Source organism: Mauremys reevesii, linkage group 6 (genome assembly GCF_016161935.1).
Source record: "Mauremys reevesii isolate NIE-2019 linkage group 6, ASM1616193v1, whole genome shotgun sequence".
Classification (NCBI taxonomy): domain Eukaryota; kingdom Metazoa; phylum Chordata; order Testudines; family Geoemydidae; genus Mauremys; species Mauremys reevesii.
The window spans coordinates 126,226,467-126,251,489 of record NC_052628.1 but is presented as its reverse complement, the minus strand read 5'-3'; the positions used below and the strand labels follow the sequence as shown (position 1 = coordinate 126,251,489).

The 25,023-nt window shown below is 44.6% G+C and overlaps 1 protein-coding gene across 6 annotated transcripts in view; it reads right to left on the bottom strand.

Annotated features, from left to right (window-relative positions):
• The window catches only part of TMEM175 (transmembrane protein 175), a 49,689-nt gene that overhangs the window by 11,660 nt on the left and 13,006 nt on the right, over positions 1-25,023 (bottom strand). For all 6 annotated transcript variants that reach the window (XM_039545468.1, XM_039545466.1, XM_039545467.1 and 3 more), the window contains 6 exons: positions 17,810-17,861; positions 14,737-14,772; positions 11,707-11,790; positions 7,729-7,893; positions 3,488-3,566; positions 230-368 (listed from right to left, as the gene is read on the bottom strand). In XM_039545468.1, coding sequence (XP_039401402.1) covers positions 230-368; positions 3,488-3,566; positions 7,729-7,893; positions 11,707-11,790; positions 14,737-14,772; positions 17,810-17,861 — 555 coding nt within the window. The remainder of the gene's footprint in view (positions 1-229; positions 369-3,487; positions 3,567-7,728; positions 7,894-11,706; positions 11,791-14,736; positions 14,773-17,809; positions 17,862-25,023) is intronic.

Below are 25,023 nucleotides of genomic sequence, written 5' to 3'. Positions count from 1 at the left end.
ACTTGTGTGACTGTGGGCAAATCATTAGCCTCTTTGTGCTTCAGTTCCCATCTGTACAATGGGGATAAGAGCCCTGTGCTACTTCACAGGGGGGCTGAGTGGATACATATAGTCAAGACTGTGAAGCCTTTGAGATGCACTGCTGAAAAGCGCCATGTAAGAGGTAGGTATTATTACCTTACATTTATATCAGACAATTCAGGGTGTGTCAGTCAGCACAAAGTCTTACCATATATCCAAAATGAGCAGGGTTGCTACAATAGCATACACACCGTCACTGAACGCCTCCACTCGTTCCTTACTCAAAGGTTCATTGAGGTAAAAAGCGAGGGCCTCTAAGCGATGAGACTCCTCATCGTCTTTTGGACCTGCCAACCATAATTCACGAGTTTAGTTTGTGTTCCGTATAAATCAAAACATTAAACAACAAGCATTACACCAGAATTTCAACAGTCTAGTCTGATGCTCCTGCTCTCTCAAATCTCAAACTTGTGGAAGTAACAAGGCACTGGTCAACCTGACAATTCAACCATGCTGCTTTCCACTGCAGCCATCCCTTCCCTGAGGCTTATGTTGCCTGTTTCAATAAGAAGGCCTTCAGGGCAGGGGACTCGTCTTAGAAGCTCACACACTGTTGGTACTAGGTGAACAATGACTCAATGTTAGTGTGAGTTATCAAAATATTAAACTAAAACAAGACAGAAACCCTGTGACAGCTCAGGAAGCTCTAATGGATCCCTGGTCTGAGTAGAGGACTTCCATTAGTCATTTTTTATTAACGCTTTCTCTGTCTTTGGAAGACAGAGCTCTAGTGCTACTCCAAATTAGATGGTCAGTTAAGTATTTAGTGCCAGGTGCACTAAATACAGGAGAACTACCTATATCAAAAAACCCTTCCAGATTCAGAGAGGTAATCAGGCATTTCCAGGAATCAAAGGAAAACACATATTTAAAAGCTAAATGAGTCAAACACCAACATCTCATCTCTTTATAGTCCCTCTCAAGACCAAGCATCTGCTTCTACCACAGTGATATGTCAAAGCATCATGCTGCACACAACGAAAGTTGCCATAATGCCATAAAGAAAAAGTGCATACAAACAATATCTTCTTTTTCCTTAGTCTTTATAGTTGTATTAAGTGTTTTATTACATCATTTTGATATGAGCAAGAAAGAGGGTAACCATATAAACTGAGGGATATAGCTAGTGAAAAATATGCAATAAAGCTGGATTTTCAAAGTAGCCTAAACTAATTAGGTGCCCAAATCTCACTGAGATTCAGTGGGAGTTAAATGCCTTTAAAATTGCAGTCTAAATCTTGCAGGAAAGCTCCCTGATCCCCACCTCTCTGGAGCAGCAAGATCTTTTGGCATGATTGGAGAGGGGGGATAGGGGAAGGGTACTGCTGCTAATGGCCTATATCTTCAAACCAAAGAAAGCAAGAGCCTGTGTCTACATCTCCACACAACCACCCCATGTGCTCCCAACCTACAGGCAACTGAGGCAACACCTGCCACATGTGCACTTCCTTGCCTGCGTCTATCCTCATCCATGATACCCCCCACCTGGGGGCTGTTCCTGTATCAATCCCCATGACATAGCTGCTTCTCAGGAGCCACTCCAATGAGCTCCTCATGCACAGTCCCACGGGACACTCATCACACACTCTCACTCCTTTCCATTGCACAATGGACCTCCCCTTCTCCTCTGGAAAGGCCTGGGCATGTCGACACACAGACGGCATACCGCAGTGTCTATAGCTGGTACAGGGAAAGCCCTGCAGCTCTATTAGGATAACTATTTCTGCACAGCAGAAGGAATAAGCTATCCCCAGCATAAGGCACCTTCATACAGGTATAACTATGTCCACACTAAGGGTTTAGCTCTTGGAATAAAATATAAATGAACAGACAAAATAACAAATCTCACTCCCTAACTGAGATTGCGAGCCCAGTACAAAGTCTGTCTGCAGGCCAGGCCTCAGAGTAAAGGCTTTTCGGTGGGCAGCACTCACCAGCAGCCCTGCCTTTGCCTCGGTGGGAGAATTTCACTCTGCTGCCTAGGCAGGCTGAGTGCTTACTGAGCTGGGGCCAAGCTCTTCATCCACTCAGCCCCCTGGGAGCCCAACAGCTCTCCCAAGCCAGCAGCCACCCATATAGTGTGCTCAGCGGAGGCCTTCAATCCTGTCCTACACAGTTTCTCCGCAGCAGCTGGGGAAGCTGCCTTCTTCCCCCCAAATCCAGTCTTTGGTCAGGAGAAGGGGTGCTTGGGCTTTGCAAGAAGTAAGCTCCCAGCTCTTCCCACAAGGCTGGACTCTGCTCGACAGCCAGTCTGGGAGGGGAACAGGGACCTTAGACGAGCGCACCCCAACTAAGGACGGGGTGGGAGAACTGAAAGGACAACAGAGGGGTGTATTAAGAATAAGGGTTAGCAAATCTCATGCTTCAAGGCATTAAAGGATTGTTGCCAGTGAGAGAAAAATATCTGCCCTTGCCCCACTCACAGTGCACTATGGAAAACCTTTCGCTTCCTCTGAAGCATCAGGTGTTGGCAACTGGCAGAGGCAAAACCCCAGTGTTTGTGAAACAACGATCTCACTCTGTATGGCAATCCTGTGTTCCAATAAGCCAAGGTGAGGAGACGGGGGGAGCGTAACACAACACCCAGCCCACTGACCCTCTTCGCCCCTGCCCTGTCACCCTCCACCCCTTTGCTCTTAGCTGATCCCTTCCTAACTAAATTCTCTCTCTCACACACACACAAAGTAGTGGAACAGCCTGCCATTCGCTGCTATCACAGTGCCCAGGCTGCTGTGTGTTATACCCCTTCCCGCACTGTGTCTGTCTCTTGGGGGAAGTGACCATGTACTACCCTAGGAGGGCTTACACAATAGGGCCCCATTCTTGGATGGTCCTTAGGCACAACCATAAACAAACACGAAGAAGCAGAATACAGTACTTGTCTATCGCCAGTGTTTCTCCTCTCCAAGTAGCTGACACTGCCCCCTGCAGTACTTTGCTTGTCATTCATCATTCATTCATGCCCGTCACCCCAACCGGGGTGTAGCTGTTCTATATACAACAGATTCTGTGATGTTTTTTAAATATGAATTGGGGGAGGGGGAAGATACTACTGGGGCCAGAGCCAGCGATCAGAGAGATCTCACTTCTAAAATTATTCAGTTTTCCAAAGGGGGTCAGAGGAGACTCTTGATGTGTGTGTGTTCTTCAGGTATAGCCCAAGTAGGGAAAGCCAGGAAAAAGGTTCCCAGAAAGAGGTAGAATGGAAGGACAGAACTAAAATCCCTAATAGAAACAGTGGAACTAGAATTACAAACAAACTTGCTGTGGAATCTTTTAAAACAGCTTCATTCAAATTTGTGACAACAAAGGGGACTGCGAAATAAATCATATTTTAATATATCAGCTTAACAGTATAGTAGAGTATCTAAATTTAAATGCACTCCTTCTGGATACTGTTACTTACCAACAGTCTTGTTTTTACACCAAATAATTAACCGAGTGATGTGTGGCAAAAAGATAACAAGCCCAAGGAGAACATAAGACTACAGAAAGAAATGAAAACAGTTTTAGTTTTCAGTTATTGCAAGATAAATACAAATATTTTGTTCTAAGTTAAAAATTAATTATTCTTTTTATCCTTCATGAACATGTTGATTTAACATGCAACTCGTGAATTTGTAACACTGAAATACCCTGACTGTAATAGAAAGTATACGTTTTATGACAGTGATTGCACTGAACATTCACTACATTAACACATTTATCCAACAAATACATGAACACTGCAATGTCAGTAGCTCCATGGAGTTTCTCAAGACTAATCTTCATCTTGATTAGTATGAGCACACACTAATATTTGCCTCCTCTGTTTCCTGTACCAAGTTCAATATCCGTAATTGGAAGGTACTGAGACTGGAAGGAATATAAAAATTCTGCTAAGCCTATGACACAAAAATTGAGTTATCCTTTGTATGGAACTTAGTGGACTTGTGAGCCCATGGGTCCCTGTGCTACTTGTCATTTGCCATTCAAAGTCTGCAATGGCTCAGGTATCACATCAAAGGAGACAATGCTGTTATGCTTACTTAGTCAGTTACAAACTTTATAAAACAGACATGAAACTCTACTGGTTCCTTTAGAGCAATCAATCAATTGCATCGAAGCAGATGTGTTAAAAAGTCTTGTAACATTTTACTGGGGGGAAAAATTTACTAAAATTTACTAAATTTACTAAAATTTACTACCTTAAATTTTGATTGAAATTTAAACCGGACTACCTCTGCACAGGTTTAACCAACAACGACACATTCCTAACACAGAATACCTGTCTGCACAATTGTGTTTTAAAAAATGTAACTGCTTCTGAGCCCTAATATTTCCAGTCCTTAGGGTAAATTCATCCATGTAGAACAGTGGTTCCCAAACTGGGGTTCGTGAACTGTTACAGGGGGTTCTCGGGAAAAAATTCCCTAATAGTGGACAGAGCTGTCCTTAGGGACCCCAGGCAGCATGGGGCAGCAGCCCAGAGCCCCTGGACTTCCAAGAGCTAAGCAGATCAAAGCAAGTGTATCTATTACACTGAGGAGATTGAAAATTCAAGACTCCTTATAAGAAATGGAAAGGGAGGTGGATAATTTTTGCTGTTTTTCAAATTAAATAGGCAGCTAGTATTGTTTTTAAAATTATTAAGCTTTGTTGTAATGTGCATTGTTTGCCTGGACTGCTCAAGACCTGAATGAGGGGGCCATTTAGGGATCTGGGGATTGGTCCTGCTTTGAGCAGGGGGTTGGACTAGATGATCTCCTGAGGTCCCTTCCAACCCTAATAATCTATGATTCTATGAATGCTTGTGTAGGAGGAACTCTTTGAGTTGGCTTCTTAAATACCTTCCTGCTGTTTAACATCTGATACTCAATGAAACATAGGAGCCTTGTCTTATAATAGACTTATTCAAAGTGATACGAGCTACGAAAGTGAGATCTTGGAAGAGTGTTGCTGTTTTCATAATGTAATAAAAAAACTGTAATGATAAATTAATAATACATTTTAGTGTGTAATAACAATGTCATAATAACAGATTTTATATTTCCAAAGTCACTGCTTTTATAATTTACACTCAGGTAAAGGAGAAAATCCCTGGAAATATTCATTTTTAGAAGGGGGTTAGTGAGACTTGACATTTTAGTGAAAGGGGTTCACGGGTTGTTAAAGTTTGGGAACCACTGATGTAGAAGACCAGTGTGATACGGGCAGATCAGAGACAGGTCAATTCACTTGTGTATCAGTGTAGATCAAAGCAATTATTAAATGTATGAGTATGTTTAGTGTTTAAACCATATTAGCATAGATCAAAGTGACTGTTATATGTATACGTGTGTATTCAGATGTTTAAACTTCATGAAAACTAGTGGAATGTTACATTACAACAGGAACAATACAAGTAACAGCAATCATTTACATGATGTACACCCTGTGTCTAAATAGCCCATCAAACTACAAAGAAGCCCTGTGAAATGCAAATGAAGAACTTTAGTGGTCATGGCGTGTGGTGACTGGAGATCAAAAGACTCCAAATGCATTCCTCGCTGTCATAAAAGGAAAAGTCCACGTGGATAGAGACACCGTCAGCTTTTTTTCTAAGAAGGAACTATACATATGGATTCAAAAAAAGATCCTGCATCTCTAGACTGTTTGGATTCTTACAGGGAAGCGTACCAGATGCAAAGTAGAGACCCCCAGACACCTTCTGGGTTCCCTGGAAAGACATCTGGGAAACTGGCAGTTTGTTACATCACTGCCACTATTTGGATTTACAAACTATGACTCACCTGTGCATATATTTTACCTGCTTTAATCTTTCAATAACTCTCATTTCCTTTTCTTAGCTATAAACCTTTAGTTTACTAGCGAAATGGCTACCTGTGTTGTCTTTGGTGTAAGATCTAGAGTACCAATTGATCTGGGGTAAGTGACTGGCCTCTTGGGACTGGGAGCAACCTGACGTGGTGTGATTTTTGGTTTGAGTGACCTTTTATCACAAAGTTCAGTTTGTCTGGGTGGTAAGATAGACTGGTGGGTCTAGCGGGGGGTAATCAATTTTTTTTGTCAAGATCCAAATTTCTTGGTCAAGGTATAGTCAAGGTCCAGACTCCAGAGAAAATCATACAAAAATAACAACAATAATGATAAGTAAATAAAAATATTTTGCGGTCCATTCAAAAGCATCTGGCGGTCTGGATTTGGCCCCATCTGCCTATTGACTGCCCCCTGGTCTAAGGGGACTGTCTGTGACTGCATGGTAAGACTGGTATAGTGATCCAGGAGTTCACATTTGTCACTGGGTTGGTGAAATCTAATTATAGAACACTCCACCACTTTGGGCTGTGTGTCCTGTGTTTCTGCCCTGAGGTAGGCACTCACAGTTGTGAGCCATTCCAGACTGCGGAGTAAACTGGCGAATGACTCATTCTGGATTGTGTGTGGGGGGTGGGGGTGGGGGTGGGGGTGAGCAGGAAAATAGGTTGTGCTTATTATAAATTAAGCTCTCAAGTTTCTGCATACTTCGGCTTTGTAATTCAAGGTTACTATTATGAAGACGAGTCATCTCAACCTTGTGAATATATCAAAAGGTTGATGCAGTCTGTGGAAAAGTCTTAAGAAAAAGTCAAACGAAAGCAGTACAAAATGCCTGAAGGGGCATCAAGCAGAAGCAGCTTCATAGAGAGACTTTGTTTAGAGGACTCTGTTTGTGAATGCTGAGAGCTGGCGGGAGCTGAGCTCGTCACTGGTTTCCATTTAATGAAGATGGAATAGCAGTTGGCTGGAAGTGCCTGGGATTCAGCCAGAGGAGTGTGTTTTGGGATAAGTCTGATAATTAGCTGCTGACTGATCTACTTACTCTGTTCTTGTGCCATGTTAATGACAGGAACTATATTTGTCAGGCTTTTTAGCCAGTTTCTTATGTAATTTGATGTTTATTTTACCTACCCTCACACATTAATTTTGTTCCATCTGTTTATGATCAGCAACCTGCTGCCTTAAAGTTACTGTTAGCCTGAAAGATCTTCCTCTGAAGTGTGTCCAGACCTGAGAAGCTAAAACAAATAGACAAGGATAGCAGCAGAGCATTTTTCCGATGTCCATGCGGCTGCCACATTATCATACTGCTTCTGTGATCTAAAAGCCTTCACGGCACGACAGGGATTCTGATTAACCCATGTGACGGCTGGTAACCAAGAAACAAATCAGTGTTCTGGAAATTCTGTGGCACAGAAATTTGACATGGGAAAGAGTTTAGATCACTGAGTCTATCCCTTTAGATCACTGAGACTTTAGATCACTGAGTTCTCAACCTGGGGGGTTTCAGTCAGACATAGGGAGTTGCGACCTAGATGGGAGTCATGACGCAATGGTCTTTTCAGCTGTAATGATTTGGGAGGGGATGAGAACCACTGACTTAATCCACTCGTCAGCTGGTGTCAGTGTCCCCTGTGTTACAATATCTAGCGCTGTGTGTGGACGTGCTTTAAATCTGCTCAGTGACAGGGCTTCAACGGCTGAATTCTGCAAGGTTACAGGTTGTGTATTATGATGAGTATGATACTTTATTCGGCAGAATACTGAATGTGACTAATGAAGTTGTCAGGTCACACTTTCAACCAGCACAACGTGGTTTTTAGAACGATGGTTGTTTAAAGAACTTACCATTGGGATAAAGAAAAAGGAGAAGATGGCAGCTAAAAAGCAGAGGACTGGTCCTCTTAGAATGATCTGTAAGATATGATGTTTGTAGAAGGCCTGGTTTTCAGATACCTGTATCTGGCGATTCAGCAAGTAGGGATGATAGAAGCCATAGGCTACTATCACTGCCTGCAGAGAGGAGAAAATTATTGATACTAGTTTACAGTGGATATTTAGACAAGTCAAAGCTGTAATTCTAAATCTAAACCCAAACAATAGAAAACCTCTAATACAACAAGCCCCAGAGCATGCTAACCTCTGCTCTCTTGAGAAGCGCTGATCTGACAGGAATGGAGAGGGGAATCTCACAGGCTCTGGCACTGCGTAACACAAAGGTTACGTCTGCACTGCTGCTGGGACCGAGCCTCCCAGCCCGGCTAGACAGACTGGCTCTAGCTCTGCTGAAGCCAGTGCACTAGCAGCATGGATGCTGTGGCACGGGCTACGGCTCAGGATAGCCAGGGAGTCAGGTGGGCCTGGACTTGGGCGGTTAGCCTGAGCCACTGCCCAGACTGCTATTTCTGGGGTGCTAACTTGAACGGAGCTAGTGGGAGTCTGTCGACCCGGGCTGAGAGGCTCGCTGCCAGCTGCAGTGTAGACTACCCTAATGTGCCCGGTGGAGGGGCTAATGGAAGATGTATACATCACCACCTCTGCACAGATAAGCAAGACCCTGGGCCTTATTATTCTGAAGTGCAAGGAGACCCACCACAGCAACTAGCAGGCAGCTAGGCATTCCCCCAGAAGCCACGTGCCACAGGTCAGGGGAAAGTGGGACCTACAGAGAGGAAAGGGATTTGTTTGAAGAGGTCGGCCCCAAAGGGTTTAGGTAAATACTTGAACTTCAGATATGCATCTAAACCAGTCTCTGAACTTTTCCACTGACCTTAGATTGTGCCTAAGGCTATGGCTACACTTGCACTTCAAAGCGCTGCCGCGGCAGCGCTTTGAAGCGCTAAGTATAGTCAAAGCGCCAGCGCTGGGAGAGAGCTCTCCCAGCGCTGTCCGTACTCCACCTCCCTGTGGGGAATAACGTACAGCGCTGGGAGCTGTGCTCCCAGCGCTGGGGCTTTGACCACACTGGCGCTTTGCAGCGCCGCAATTTGCAGCGCTGGCGAGGGTGTGTTTTCACACCCTGCTGCAGCGCTGCAAATTTGCAAGTGTAGCCATGGCCTAGGACTCCACTGTGCTAGGCGCTGTACAAACTCGAAACAAAAGCATGGTCCCTGCCCTCCAGAAGCTTTCAATCTAATGAATCTCTTTCCATCTTTAACCTGTTCACCAAATCATTTAAACATATACACACACACACAAATGTTTCACTGCCCGCTCTCGCTGGCCCAAGGTCACCCCACTTTAGTAAGAAAGTGACGGGATCTTTCAGACAGTATTTCTGCCCCACATGGATAAATAAAAATTTACAATTTTATCCGGAGAGAAGAATTTAATCATTTCTACCAATTGAAATCTGTTTGCTTGTGGATTTGCAGTTACTGAAGAAAGCATCTGGTTGGGCAAACGAACCAACAGTGAAAATGAATAGGCAGGCCAAGCTGTACCAACTGCTTTCCACGCTCTTCATGCCAACGGAGGCTGGAAATGATGTGTGAAGTCAGGAATCCATTTTTTTGCTTTTGAGAACTACTGCAGGACCAGGTGCTTAGAAACGCTTTCAGGACCAGAAATCACTTTAACTGGTTCCTTGCCATGGCAGGCCAGGAGCTATTGCACTTACTAAATCAGGGAGAGTGCTAGTGGCTTGAGAGGGACTGAGTCAGAAGGCTGGGTTTTTTCAGCTTCTGCCGCAGACTCGTTGTTGTACCTAGTTATGCAGAAATTTTGTATTCCCCTCCCCCACTACCACACCCCACATGACATTTGTGTTGTGTGTTTGCACTGCGCCTAGCACAATGGGGTCCTGCTCCATGAGCAGGGCCGGCTCCAGACCCCAGCGCGACAAGCACGCGCGTGGGGCGGCAGTTGTCGTCAGGGGTGGCAGATTGGGCCGGCGGACCTGCCGCAGTCATGCCTGTGGGAGGTCCACCGGAGCCCCGGGACGACCGTACCTGCCGCAGGCATGACTGCGGACGGTTCGCTGGTCGCGCGGCTCGGCTGGACCTCCCGCAGGCATGACTGCGGCAGCTCAACCGGAGCCGCCGGACCAGCTAACCGTCCGCAGCTGCGGGAGATCCAGCCGAGCGACTAGCGGACCCTCACCAGTCAAGCCAGCGGGAGGTCCGCTGCTCCCGGGGCTCCGGGGCGTCTCCCGTGCATGACTGCTTGGGGCGGCCGAATATGTAGAGCCGGCCCTGTCCATGAGTAAGACTCCTTGTGCAAAATAAGTTCAGAGGCTGGTACAGATGTTCAAAATGCCTGACAATTTAGCAGCACAGAACTTGGTCTCAGGTCCAGCTGAAAGGGAGCCACTGCAGAGATAAGAGAGACTGGATACATCCACCCAGCTAGATGATAGGATGTGTAAATTACATATCCCTGTGCCCACAAGTCACCTAACTCTCCAGGAGAAAACTCATTCTGAGGGAGGATGGAACTGCCAGCTTCTCCCCCTTGGTGTTTTTGCCTGGCAAGGACTAATTTGATTTCCACCAGGAGGGAATGCACTAATCAGTGCATCTTCTAGCCACACCCACTCAGTGGCAAGGGCTGCTTCCTTTTCAGGCAGTGCTGGTTCTGACACCACCAGTGACAAGGAGGTAACAGTTGCCTTGCATCACTGCAGTCTCACCTCACTGGGCTTTGACTTACCAGGGTCCTGAGCAGCAGATGTAAACTTGGTCTTGGATTTAGCACACTAAGATTTGTGTGACTACTTTGCAGAGTAAACATTACAAAAAGTTTGCAAAGATTTTAGTAACTGGGACATAGGTGCTGGTGCTGGGGGTGCTGCTGCACCCCGTCTTGAAGTAGTTTCCATCATAGTGGTTTGCATTTTGGTTCAATGGCTCTCAGCACCGCTGAACTGGGGTTTCATTTTCCCTTCAGAAAGCAAGTCCTCTCCTCAAAAACCTCAAGGCTGCTAATGTTTTATACCTCATTTAAAATCTGGAGTTCAAAACTTTCAGCCAATATAAAGCACTCAGTTCAAGCTGCAGCAGTTCAACAGAGCGGCAAGTAAAATCATGCTGGGGTTCAAATGGAAAGATACGGTAAAGTGAGAGTGACGATTGCGAAGTCCACTCTTGAAACCTACCTGGGCTAGAATGCATGTATTTTACTAGAGAATTGGAGTTCCCATACTTCCAAGTACATAGAGAGTTCATTTCTAGATCTGCTGATTCATAAAATATTGTGATTTAAATCTGTCACTTGTCTCTCACAAGCACTGCCTCAATACAGTCCAGTATAATCCTGGACTTAACACATGAAGTCATGGTCCTGTGACCAGTGTAATTTTCAATCCCGTCGATAAAGGGACCTATTTCATTAAGACTTGCTGCTCCCTTATACTTAATGGTTACAAGTAAGGTGGAGCCCTTGTACCGGTATTAAAAGGCTTGCAGAACTAAATATTGAGCAGCTGTTCAGAACTCCAGCAAGGGGACGGGAAATCATCATCATAATACAATCCATCAACTGCTACCTTTCTAACCTTTTGGGTTCCTTTTTAGAACAAATTTATCATGATTCAATGGGTTTTGAACTTCCTGATTTGATTGCATCTGTGTCTTTATTGGCATTTCAAGTTCTTTTAATTTTTTCATACTTGGGATAATGAAAACAGTCACCACATGATCTGGCACTTGTCTGAGTTACCAATCTTGCACTATCACAAAAATCATACACTAATAATAGCAACATCACAAAATTTTATATGAAGCTTTCCTAATGTTCTAGATCTACTATTAGATCTAATTGTACTTCCATCTAATCAAATCTAGTCTCTAATAATGAATGGAAAAAGTAAATGAGTGACACCCATACCTGGATAAGGCCGATGACAATAGCACAAGTGCTAAACATGAAAATACCAAAAGGTACACCTGGAAAGGAGGCCATTAAGGAAAACTACAAGAAAAATGTAAACAGGTTAAACACTTAAAGGAGAGCAGCAGAGATGAGGAATGTACTAGGTCTACTTTTATTTAACCTTAAATCTTGAACAATCCAAACAAGTCAAATTCCTCCTTGGCATAACTCCACTGACTTTAAGCTACAAGTATGCCCAACTCATGCAATACATGGCTTCCACAGTCACTGGGGTGTTCATAGATTTGGGGTTGCAGGAGTTGTTAAATGCTAGAGATAGGCCCAAAGTAATCCTGAACTCCTTCCTACCAGCTTTGGGCCCCAATCCTGCAATTGACTCTGTATGACCAGATCCCTGCACCCGCACCGTACTCGCTGCAGGACTGAGGACTCAGTGGCTATGGTCCTCACCATGACCACTATGTCAGCTGCTTTAGGCTGAGCCTGCTGGATATACCATGTTACAAAGAGTACATCAGAAGGGTGGGGAGATTGCTAAATCCAACCCCCCAAAGTTGGGAAATGCCAGAAATAAGTCTGCCTGTGCAACCTGAGCTCAGGCCCCTTGTGCGCATCCATTATAACAGTCTTTAGTTACATGATCCAGTACTTTTCGCCACAGGACCTCTGCCTCATTTAGTGCACAAGATGAATGGTGCTCAGTGAATGGGGAGTTATTCAATATTTTATTTTATCCTCACGAGCCAATGTGCGGCCCTAAGCCACATTTACTGCACATCACCCAAACCCTGCACTGAAAAGAGACTCAATTAATTCCCTTAAGGGATTTTCTACTGCGCTTGTCATTGGAATCTAGGGACTGCCATACTACATTAGATCTGAGTCCACCGAGTACTCAGTACTCTGACAGTGGCCAGCATCAGAGGCTTCAGAGGAAGATGCAACAACCCCTCGGGAGCAACTATGGAATAATCTGTCTCCCACCACAAGCCTCTGTGATGCTGGCAGATCAGGTGCCAGCTCATGCCAAGGCCACTGGGCCTCACTGAATGCTGACAAAGGCATAGCTGGAAACCAGTCTGGCTCACCTGTGTGTTAGCATTACTGTTATAAGAACATGTTTCAGTGTTTAGAAATGCTTGTAGGATGTTGCATGGATTAATCTTACTTCTAATGTCTGTATCCCATGTTATAAGGTAATGTTAAGCGTTTGCTCTATCACTATAAAAATATTTAAGACTGTAAACCCTCCCCAGTCAGGAGAGAAGCGTTACCAAGTGTGAAATACCAGCTTATCACAAGAGGTGTCATCTCCTCCCTAACAAAAGAAGGCCCATAGACACCAGACAAGCCATTGTGGAATATCAGTGGACAAAAGACTTTCTTGATTGCTTCCCCCACTCCCCTGAAGAGGGTGCACAAGCCCGCATCCCATCACAGCTTGAACGCTGGGGGAAGGGAATAAAAATCCGTGTTAAAGAGGAACTGCTATCCCTATGCTGCTTGAACTCTGAGGGGGCAAAGATTTCTAAGCATAAGCAAGGGGTCCCCAGCTGTTGAGCTTGAGTTAGCCATAAAGAACATAACAGCCATACTGGGTCAGATCAAAGGTCCATCTAGCTCAGTATTCGGTCTTCCAACAGTGGCCAATATCAGGTGCCCCAGAGAGAATTACAATCATCAAGTGATCCATCCCCTGTCGCACATTCCCAGCTTCTGGCAAACAAAGGCTAGGGATACCATCCCTGCCCATCCTGGCTAATAGCCATTGATGGACCTATCCTCCGTGAATTTATCTAGTTCTTTTTTGAACCCTCTTATAGTCTTGGCCTTCACAACATCCTCTGGCAAAGAGTTCCACAGGTTGACTGTACATTGTGTGAAGAAATACTTCCTCTTGTTTGTTTTAAACCTGCTGCCTATTAATTTTATTTGGTGGCCCTTAGTTCTTGTGTTATGAGAAGGAGTAAATAACACTTCCTTATTTACTTTCTCCACACCACTCATGATTTTATAGACCTCTATCATATCCCCCATAGTCAGCTCTTTTCCAAGCTGAAAAGTCCCAGTCTTATTAGTATCTCCTCATATGGAAGCTGATCCATACCCCTAATCATTTTTGTTGCCCTTTTCTGAACCTTTTCCAATTCCAATATATCTTTTTTGAGATGGGGTGACCACATCTGCACACAATATTCAAGATGTGGGCGTACCATGGATTTATATAGAGGCAATATGATATTTTCTGTCTTATTATCTATCAATCACTTTCTTAATGATACCTATCATTCTGTTCACTTTTTTGACTGCCGCTGCACAGTAAGTGGATGTTTTCAGTAGTAACAGCTAATTTAGACTCCATCATTTTAAATGTATAGTTGGGATTGTGTTTTCCAATGTGCATTACTTTGCATTTATCAACACTGAATTTCATCTGCCATTTTGTAGCTCAGTCACCCAGTTTTGAGAGATCCTTTTGTAGCTCTTCGCAGTCTGCCTGGGACTTAACTATCTTGAGTAGTTTTGTATCATCTGCAAATTTTGGCACCTCACTGTTTACCCCCTTTTCCAGATCATTTATGAATATGTTAAATAGGACTGGGCCCAGTATAGACCCCTGAGGGACACCACTATTTACATAGGACATATAGAGCGTGTGTGTGTGTGTGTGTGTATAGATTTTACACACACACACACACACACACACACACACACACACACACCTCGTTACAGTATAAACAAAGAGAAAGCCCCCCAAAACTCCAATTTTGGACATCTACATTAAATGAAAAAAATATTAAAAATAAACCCCCAAAATGAAATTAATAAACTCAAAACAAGAAACCCTAATCAAGTTTTAACATGTTCAATTTTTAAGATTATCAGAAAAATAATACATACGCATTGCAGCGGGGTTCTGGTGTCATAATAATGCTCTCTAGAGTTTCTGAATGCTTTGATTAGGTATTTTTTAGAGTTAAAGCAGCCATATTAAACATGAATGAAAATGTAACACTTACTTACCGTGTATGGCAAGAAAGTTATGATCATCATACATGCCTAGAAGGAAAGGGGAAAAAAGCATGTTTGAAACACAAGCTCGATTAAGTCCTGGGAGTCTATCACTGTTAGGGATGACACCAACAAATAAATAATTCTAATTGCTAATGCAGGCATTGCCTCAAGAAAAATCATTTGTTCCTGAAGTTGCTACCTGAACCCTGCAGGGAATGGATCACTATGGAGCAGATGTAAGTGTTTTCTTAGGCCAAGTCTACATTATAAAGTTACATTGGTATAACTACGTTGCTCAGAGGTTGAAAATTGGTGCCAAACGTGGACGGAAGCACAGGGATTGCTGGGATGCGAAACACCCAGGATGCCCCGCGACCCCCTCCGCCTTCCCACAACTCTTAGCGGCAGAAGAGGAAGAGATGCTCTGTGGGATAGCTGCCCAGAGTGCACTGCTCTGAATACTGCTGCAAGTGTGAACACGCTATTACGCAGGCAGCTGACAGTGTGAACACACAACAGCGGTTTCCCTTCAGTGCTCTCTGAGCGGCGCTGTAACTCTGCCACTGTAGACATACCCTAATGGTATTTAAAGTCAGTTTGTTGTAAGCAGAATCATTTTAAAATTTCGATTTCATTAAATATTGTGCCATGTGGACTGTAAACTGAAGGGGTTTAAAACAACAGAATAAAGCAGTGGTCTCCAACTTTTTTATGCACAAGATTACTTTCTGAATTTAAGATCAACCCAGGATCTACTCTGCCCCTTCCCCGAGGCCCCGCCCACTCCATTCCCCCCTCCCTCTGTTGCTCGCTCTCCCCCACCCTCATTCACTTTCACCGGGCTGGGGCAGGGGGTTGGGGGTGCAGGAGGGGGTGCAGCTCTGGGCTGGGGCCAAGTGGTTCGGAGTGTGGGAGGGGGTTCCGGGCTGAGCCTGGGGCAGAGGGTTGGGGTGCAGGAGAGGGTGAGGGGTGCAGGCTCCGCCTAGGAGGCGCTTACCACAGGCGGCTCCCAGGCGGCAGCGCAGTGCGACTCAGGCAGGCTGCCTGCCTGCCCTGGCCCCATGTCGCTCCCAGAAGCGGCTGGCTGCTGGCACGTCTCTGTGACTCCTGAAGGGGAGGGGGGGACAGTGGGTCTCCATGCGCTGCCCGCGCCCGCTAGCGCTGCCTCCGCAGCTCCCATTGGCCAGGAACCACAGGGATGGTGCTGGGGACGGGGGCAATGCACGGAGCCGCCTCACTTCCCAACTCCCCCCGCCAGGGACTGCCGAGACGTGCCAGCAGTCAGGAGGTTCCAGGAGAGGCGTGGGGCCAGGGCAGGCAGCCTGCCAGAGCCCTGCTGTGCTGCCGGACTTTTAGCAGCCCAGAGATCGCAATTGACTGGCAGAGGCTCCAGGATCGACCAGTTCATTGAGATCGATGGGTTGGTGACCACTGGAATAAAGTATCATGAGAGACAGGATAAATTCATCACTCCTCCCACTAGAGGGCAGCATCCCCACAATAACAATACAGCTATTACAGTATTATTCATTAAAGAAAACTTTCCAAACATGCTAACACTAAATCAATAACTTTTAAGGTATTTTTAAACTAGAATAAGATTTAGGATAAATGTAAAGCTCATTAAAGTGGTTCAAGAACCCAAGTGGTCACTCAGTAGTAGACAGCTTTAAAAAAAAAAACCCTACAATTAATCCTGTACTTCAAATATTCATATTTAAATATGAGTTTTTGAAAAAACTAAATAGAAATAGGCTCCAAGCCATTACCTGTGATCTAAACCCACTTTCAGGGCATTGGACAAGGTGAAATCCTGATTTCTGCAGTTTGGGCTCATTTCTTCTATCCAGAGATAGGAGTCCAGCCAGCATATAGACCATTAGAGACAAGAGCTTCCTTCAGAATTCCCCTCTTGACTTACCTCAGATGCACTCCAGACTAACCTGCTACTAAACATTTCTTCAGCTCACGGCTGAATTTCTCTAGGCAATTTCAGTTTCCCTTACAGCAGGGGTGGACAAACTTTTTGGCCCAAGGGCCACATCTGAGTGGGGAAATTGCATGCAGGGCCATGAATGTAGGGCTGGGGCCGGGGGTTGGGGGCGGGAGGGAGTGTGAGGTGTGGGAGGGGGTGCAGTGTGCGGGAAGGGGTTCAGGGCACTGGGGTTGGGGGGCAGAAGGGGGGCAGAGTGCAGCAGAGGGCTCAGGGCAGGGGTGCAAGAGGGGAGCAGGGGGGCTCTGCAGGGGGTTGTGGTGCAGGAGGGGGCTCAGGGCAGGGGGTTGGGGTGCAGGAGGGGTGCACAGTGCAGGAGAGGGCTCAGGGCAGGGGTGCGGGAGGGGGCTCAGGGCAGGGGGTTGGGGTGCAGCAGAGGGCTCAGGGCAGGGGTGTGGGAGGGGGCTCAGGGCAGGGGGTTGGGGTATGGGCTCCAGCCCGGCGCTGCTTACTTTGAGCGACTCCAGGGTAGCAGCGGCGCACAGCAGGGCTAAGGCAGGCTCCCTGCCTGCCCTGGCCCCGCGCTGCTCCCAGAAGTGGCCAGCATGTCCAGCAGTGGCTCCTGGGGATGGGATGAGACACGTGGCTCCGCCGCCGCTGCCCTCACCTACGGATACCCCACCCCTACAGCTCCCATTGGCCATGGTTCCCCATTCCCAGCCAATGGGAGCTGTGGGGAGTGGTGCCTGCAGGTGAGGGCAGTGCACGGAGCCCTCTGCCCCCCTCCCCCAGGGGCCGCAGGGATGTGGTACCAGCTGCTTCTGGGAGCAGCGCAGGGCCAGGGCAGGCAGGGAGCCTGACTTAGCTCCGCTGCGCCACGGGGCTGGCAATCCCACAGGCCAGACTGAAAGCCCTCACGGGCCGGATCCGGCCCACGGGCCGTAGTTTGCCCTTCTCTGCCTTACAGAAAAGGCAAATTAAGCTGCATGACTTTGCCTGTTTTCCTATTTCGCCAATTTAAACTACTCAGATTAAGAAGACCTTTGTTGATAGTATCTGGATACAAATATAACAAAAAGTGTAGCTCTATTGGCCTTTATACATCTCAACCTGCATTTGTTGGTTCAACTATGATTGATAGAGACTCACCAAATTTAGAAGGGCGAGAACATCATCTATCAGTTCTATCACCTGAAACAGTCTGCAAAAAACGAGACAAAAAGCCATGAACCAACCTACTTATAAAAATAGGCATTGATAACATTATATCATAAACACATTTCCAGTGTTCAGCAATTTATATAAGCAGCAGCAGTGGCAGCTAGCAATAAATAGCTGTCTGCCTGGAAAAACAGGTATCTCATGATCTGAAACATAAAAAAACATTTGTTTATTAAGAAAATTAAAATGCTAGATAAGGAAATCCAAATTCAATTGCTAAAGGGGGGGTTATTAGTGAATCATCGCTTTTTAATTTTTAAAGGGCAGTTGGGTCAGAAAAGAGACTGTAAAATGGGCATTTTCTTACTCTACAGATGTTTCTTATGTCATTCTGAACCATATCTGTTTACTGAAATACATTTTCACTATTGCTGCAGAGCCAATACAGATGTGAAAAAGTGAGCTGAACTTTACTGATTCTCACATCAACAAAATTATTACCTGAGGCCGTAATCGTGCAAACATGTGAGTAACCCCACTGAAGTCAATGGATCTACTCGTGTGCTTAAGTGGCCCTAAAACTCTGACCGTAGGGTCACAGTCTGTACTCATTTCAACTTGTGAAATTCCACTGCACACAACAGTGTTGCTCAAATGTGAACACAGGCACATTTTCCCCAATAGAAACTTTGTTTACTGGTGATGCATGAACCAGAAAGAAGCCAGACTGATGTACATATTCAAAAATAAATTTGCAGGTGTGGCAGTTGGAATAAATGGTTTAATTTGCAAATAGAGCAAGGTTCGTCTGGAAATCTTTGAGATCTCTGAATAGCATTTGAGTCATTTTTCAAAGTAGATCCAGATGATGAGGTTTTGTTAAATTCATCAGTCTCAGAATGTGCACGGTTCTCATTATTCTGGTTCTCATTGCATTTTACTTAGAATAAAAAAAGCAAGGTTAATAAGTTAAATATTTTTTTGTCTGTAGGTTTAATTTTATTGTATTCCTTTATTAATCTATAAAGTACACTGATCACTGAACAAAGGTCCTCCCACAAACTGTTCCTTAACTTATTAAGAACATAAGAACGGCTATACTGGGTCAGACCAATGGTCCATCTAGCCCAATATCCTGTCTTCCAACACTGGCCAATGCCAGATGCTTCAGAGGGAATGAACAGAACTGGTAATCATCAAGTGATCTATCCCCTGTCGTCCACTCCCAGCTTCTGGGAAAGAGAGGCTAGGGACACTCCGAGCATGGGGTTGCATCCCTGACCATCCTGGCTAACAGCCATTGATGGACCTACCCTCTATTAAATTATCTAGTTCTTTTTTGGACCCTGTTACAATTTTGGCCTTCACAACATCACCCAACAATGAGCTCCACAGGTTGACTGTGCATTGTGTGAGGAAAGTATTTCCTATTTGTTTTAAACCTGCTGTCTATTAATTTCATTGGGCAATCCCTGATTCTTGTTTTATACGAAGGAGTAATAACACTTCTTTATTCATTGTCTCCATGCCAGTCAATGTGACGGACTTCTCCCGATGCAACCTGGAACTGGGGTACTGCTGAATCCTCTGGCATACCAATCTGGGCCCCTCTCATGCTGGACTCCATCTTGTGCTTGTACTTTTCCACAAACTGTGCTGGGGACTTTGCTTGGGACAAAGAAGTTCCCTCCACATGGCAGCAGTTATAAACGGGGGAAGCAACATCATCTCTTGGCCTCACCCGCCCCCCCGCAACTCAACACCTGGAAGCACCTGAGGAACAAAGACAGAATGGGGGATGGTCCCAGGCAGGAAAGAAGGGATTCCAGCCTGTGTATGAAAGATCTACGAACTGTTTGTATTATCAGGGTGAGATACTGCTCGATTCAAATCCTGTCTAGTAGATAAACCTTAGATTGTGATTTTGTTTATTTCTTCGGTAACCAACTTTGATCTGTATGCTGTTATTTATAATCACTTAAAATCTATCTTTCTGTAGTTAATAAATCAGTTTTATATTTTTTACCTAAAACAGTGTGTTCTTTGAAGTGCAAAGGGAAATCTGCTCAGCAACAGGGGCTGGTGCGTTGTCCTCTACACGACGAGGGAGGGGCGGACTGGGTAATAACTTACACTGGTCAGGCTTCTGATCAGGGTAAGATGGTACAGCTCTGGGGTCCTAGGCTGGGGGCTGAAGCCTCTCTATTGTTGGTTGGTTCATGAGTGACTGGCAAAGGCATTCATGTAACTGCAGCTGGGTATGTCCCTGCCTGTGCAAATGTTTGTGCGCGTGCAGGACCAAGAGGGGTCTGTGGCTTGTCATAGCATCACAATGTGGGAGGGAACCCAGGCTGCTGAGACAGGGCTCAACGGTACCCCAGTTCCAGGCTGCACCCTGGAGAAGTCAGTCACCAAGATTTTATAGATCTCTATCATATCCCCCCCTAGTCTTCTCTTTTCCAAGCTCTTTCCCCAGTCTTTTTAATCTCTCCTCATATGGAAGCTGTTCCAAACACTTAATCATTTTTGTTGCCCTTCTCTGCACCTTTTCCAATTCTAATATATACTTTTTGAGATGGCGTGACCAGAACAGCAGGCAGTATTCAAGCTGTGGGTATATTATGGATTTATATAGAGGCATTATGACATTTTGTGTCTTACTATCTATTACTTTCCCAATGGTTCCTAACATTTTTTGACTGCCACTAGACACTGTGCAGATGTTTTCAGAGAACTCTCCACAATGACTCCAAGATCCTTCTTGAGTGGTAACAGCTAATTTAGACTCCATCATTTTGTAGGTACAGTCAGGATTGTGTTTTCCAGTGTGCATGACTTTGTATTTATCAACATTGATTTTCATCCGCCATTTTGTTGCCCAATCAGTTTTGTTAGATCACTTTGTAAATCTTCGCAGTCTGCTTTGGACTTAATTATCTTGAGTAGCTTTGCATCATCTGCAAATTTTGCAACCCAAGCAATGGTCCCAGTGGGTGAATTACTATTTACCTCACTACACCTCCTCACTGACCATTTCCACCCACTCTTTGTTTATTTTCTTTTTCCCTCACTCTTCCTTGACCATTTGATCCTCTTACACCATGCTTGTCTTAGAGTTGCTTCCTAGTTTTGTTTCTTCTTCTTCAACTTTTCAAAGACTTTCTTGTAAACCTATGTTATCCACTGATCCCTTGTGTCCATGCTTGTTAACCCCCTCACCCTCAAAGTAGTAGATTATGATCCATCATATTTTAACCCAAAATTCTTTCCCAGCATTTCTTCCCAACAAATCACGTTCAGCTATGTGTCTTAATGCAGTCTGCTCCAAGAGGTGTTATCTAGAATCATTAGCACCACAGAAAGCAATTTAATGTTCCCTCCCCCTCAGGGGAAGGCAGAAGGCATCTGTATATTTCCTAACTTCAAAGCAGACTTCTTTTGGACTCCACAACTGCAAAGATTTATGCACATGCTTAATAATTTTTTAACTTCAAAAAAGATGCAAATGCTTAATTTTATTCATGATGATAATGAATGGAAGTTTTTAATCTTTCTCTTTCTATCTCCTTATTAATATTAATATATATTCAAGGAAGAACTTTAACTTTATTTACAACAATTGTCAGGGTCACAGATAAGGCAACTGGTCCTCCAGAGCTATGTGTAAGATTATTGATATAATCTGGGACCATATATAACCATATAATATGATATATGGTAGAACATGGTTGCAACCAAGTAAAGCCAAGGGGTAAAAGTAGGTCATAAAGAAGGTGTAAGGGGGTAAAGGTTATGTTATGATTATGTCTATATGCTTATGCATGTGTGTAGTTATAGTTATTTGTATTGTAGTTATGAGTATTGGCTCTAATTTCTGTATTTGTGTGCTGTGCTGCTTGTGAACTTGGTGTTCAAGTTCTCATGTTAGCTCTGCCTAGCCTGATGGCCCCATCATTACCTTCCATCAACCACAGACCACACATGAGAGGAGCAGAGAGCCTTGTAACTCAGAGCTCAAATGCAGGCAGACTCCAGACCACTTTCATTCCATCCATTTCTTTTTTGTTGTCCAAAGAGACAGTAAGAACAAACTAAAAAAAAAAAAAAAAAAAAAAGGGCATCTAAATCTCCATCTTCTCTTCTCTCGCTTTTCTTCTGGCCTCTCTTACCTCTTGAGCTCTGCTGAAGAACTGAACCTGATGACCCAGACCTGACCCCAGCGGGGACTGATTTGAGACAGAGACTTGATTTCCACAGTCACTTCACATCACTACAAGCCTGAACTAAGAACTCTAAAGCCTTGTATTTGTGTAATTTTTATTTTATCTAATCTCTCATCTCATCTCTATCTTTTCTTTTTTTTTATTAATTTTTTTTTTTTTAGATTCTATGGATGAGATGATTGGGTTTGTGAGTTGAGATGGTTATTTTGGGTTGTATATCTTCCTGGGGGGGGGGGATTCTCTGACTTTTTCTTTTTTTTTTTGTTGGTTTGTTTTGTTTTCATCACCATTCATCCCCAGGGCACTGGTGGCTATACTGGGGACTGGAGGAAACTGGAATGTCTAAAATGCTTGTGTGACTTCTGGTTGTGGTGCCAGTGAACAAAGTCCAAAGTCCTGTCTCTGTTGTTTTTTGTTTGAAAAAAAAAAAAAAAACAGCCTTGGGGCTATACTTTGCTAACTGTAAGCATTGGTCCTGAATTGGCACTCTCAGTAGCCAGTCCCCAGAGAACCAGAGCATAGTCACAGTGGCAGTGCTAGGAGATCCAACCAGGTCAATTAAAAAACTTGGGGTTGAGTCACACGCTATCCAAAAAAAAAATTTGGGATTGGAGAGTTTGGTTGGTTAAGAGATCAGACCCATGAGCCATAAAGCATCAGCAAAAGCAATGAAACTGCAAGCCCTGATGGACAGCCTGCAATTTGAACATGAACAAAAATGGAGAACAGCAGAAACTGTATCCTCTTGAAAATCCAGTTTATAACTATGTTGATATGTGGTACGTGATGAAGTAAACTGCAGGTTCATATCAAGTCTCTGGAGTACATCCCCCGCTGGGATGGGTCATCAGTCCTTTGTTCAGAGCTTCAGTTTGTAGCAAAGTCCCTCCAGAGGTAAGAAGCACGATTGAAGACAAGATGGAGATGAGGCATCAGCCTTTTATAGGCTTTTTCCAGGTGTAAGAACACTTCTTTGTTCTTACTGTGGAAAATTACAGCAAAATGGAGTCTGGAGTCACATGGGCAAGTCCCTGCATACTTCGCTGAGTTACAAGGCGTATCTGCCTTCTCTCCATGGGTCGATTGTGTAGCTGATGGTCCTTAATGGGCCATCAAGCAGGCTAGGCAGAGCTAACACCAACTTGTCTGGGATGTTTCCCAGAAGCACAGCACAAATTTGAAATACAGACAGTATAGAGCCAATACTCATAACTTCAACTACAAAATGATACATACATATAGACAGCATAATCATAACCAGCAACCCATAACCTGGTCTTAGACACCTTTATGACCCCCTTTACTTAAGATTTGGTGCCACTACAGGACCTTGGTTGCAACCATGTTCTATATGGTCCCAGATTATATCAATAACGTCACAACATGTCACAATCTGAGGTCGCTATGAAAGGTAGACGCTGAAAAAAAACATTTTAGCCAGCACAGTTTACACAAAGGTGGAGGGTATGCTTTGCTTACAACAGTCTTAAAAAGATAGCTGGACACTAGGTCACTGACATGACTACTGCATGTACATGCACATGCATGACCACCACAAGGAAAGCTAAGCATGCAGCTCAAAGGGATAAGTTACTTCTCGCCCACCTACAACCCCTGCTGGTGCTCTTCTGGGCTCGCATACAGGACTCTCAAGTTCATTTCCCTCTCCCTAGCAGACACTGCCAGTGCTCCTCCAAACTAGGGGAGGGTCTCTCCTTCAATCTCCTTTCCTCCCTCCTCTTGTCTTTCCTTCCCTTCCTCTCTGCATGTAGAACTACTGCCCAAGCTCAAGCTTAAAACTATGTTCATCTGTTTAAAACATTCAGTCAAGGCAGTCATTAATTCAATACCCAGAAAAAAGAGTTAAAGAAAACACTACAGACTCAGACTTAAAGGCCAGAAGGGACCATCATGGTCACCTAGTCTGACCTCCTGCTCATTGCAGGCTACAGCCCCACTCCTGTAACAGACTCCTAACCTCTAGCTGAGCTACTGAAGTCCTCAAATGATGATTTAAAGACTTCCAGTGTTAGAGAATCCACCATTTACTCTAGTTCATATCAGCGGGTGACCCATGCCCCACGCTGCAGAGAAATGCCAAAAAAAAAATCGAGGTCTCTACCAGTCTGACCTGGGGGAAAATTCCTTCTGGACCCCAAATACTGTGATCAGTATGTGGGTGAGACCCATCAGCCAGACACCTGGGAAAGAATTCACTGCAGTAACCCAGAGACCTCCCCATCTCGTGTCCCATCTCTGGCTGTTGGGGATTTTTGCTACTAGCAGATGGGCCACATGCTACAGTAGGCAACCTCCTCAGACCATACCATCCCCTCCATAAAACTCAGTCTTGAAACCAGTTAGGTTTTTTGCCCCCACTGCTCCCCTTGGAAGGCTGTTCCAGAAATTCACTCCTCTGATGGTCAGAAACATTTATCTAATTTCAAGCGTAAATGTGTTGATGGCCAGTTTATAGCCATTTGTTCTTCAGCATTGGCCCTTAACTGAAATAACTCCTCTCCCTCTCTGATGTATTTACAGAGAGCAATCATATCTTCCGTCAGCCTTCACTTGGTTAAGCTAAACAAGCCAAGCCCCTTACGTCTCCTCCCATAAGGTAGGTTCTCTATTCCTCTGATCATCCTAGTAGCCCTTCTCTGTACCTGTGCAGTTTGAATTCATCTTTCTTAAACATGGGAGACCAAAATTGCCCAAAGCATTCCAGATGAGGTCTCAACAGAGCCTGGTATACTAACACTTCTCTGTCTCTACTGGAAATACCTCGCCTGATGTGTCCTTAGGACTGCATAATCCTTTTTCACAACCGCATCACAGTGGCAGCTCAGAGTCATCCTGTGATCAACCAATACACTCAGGACTCTCTCCTCCTCTGTTGTTTCCAACTGATAAATTTCCAGCTTACAGCAAAAATTCTTGTTGTTAGTCCCTAAGTGCATGACCTTGCCCTTTGAACTATAA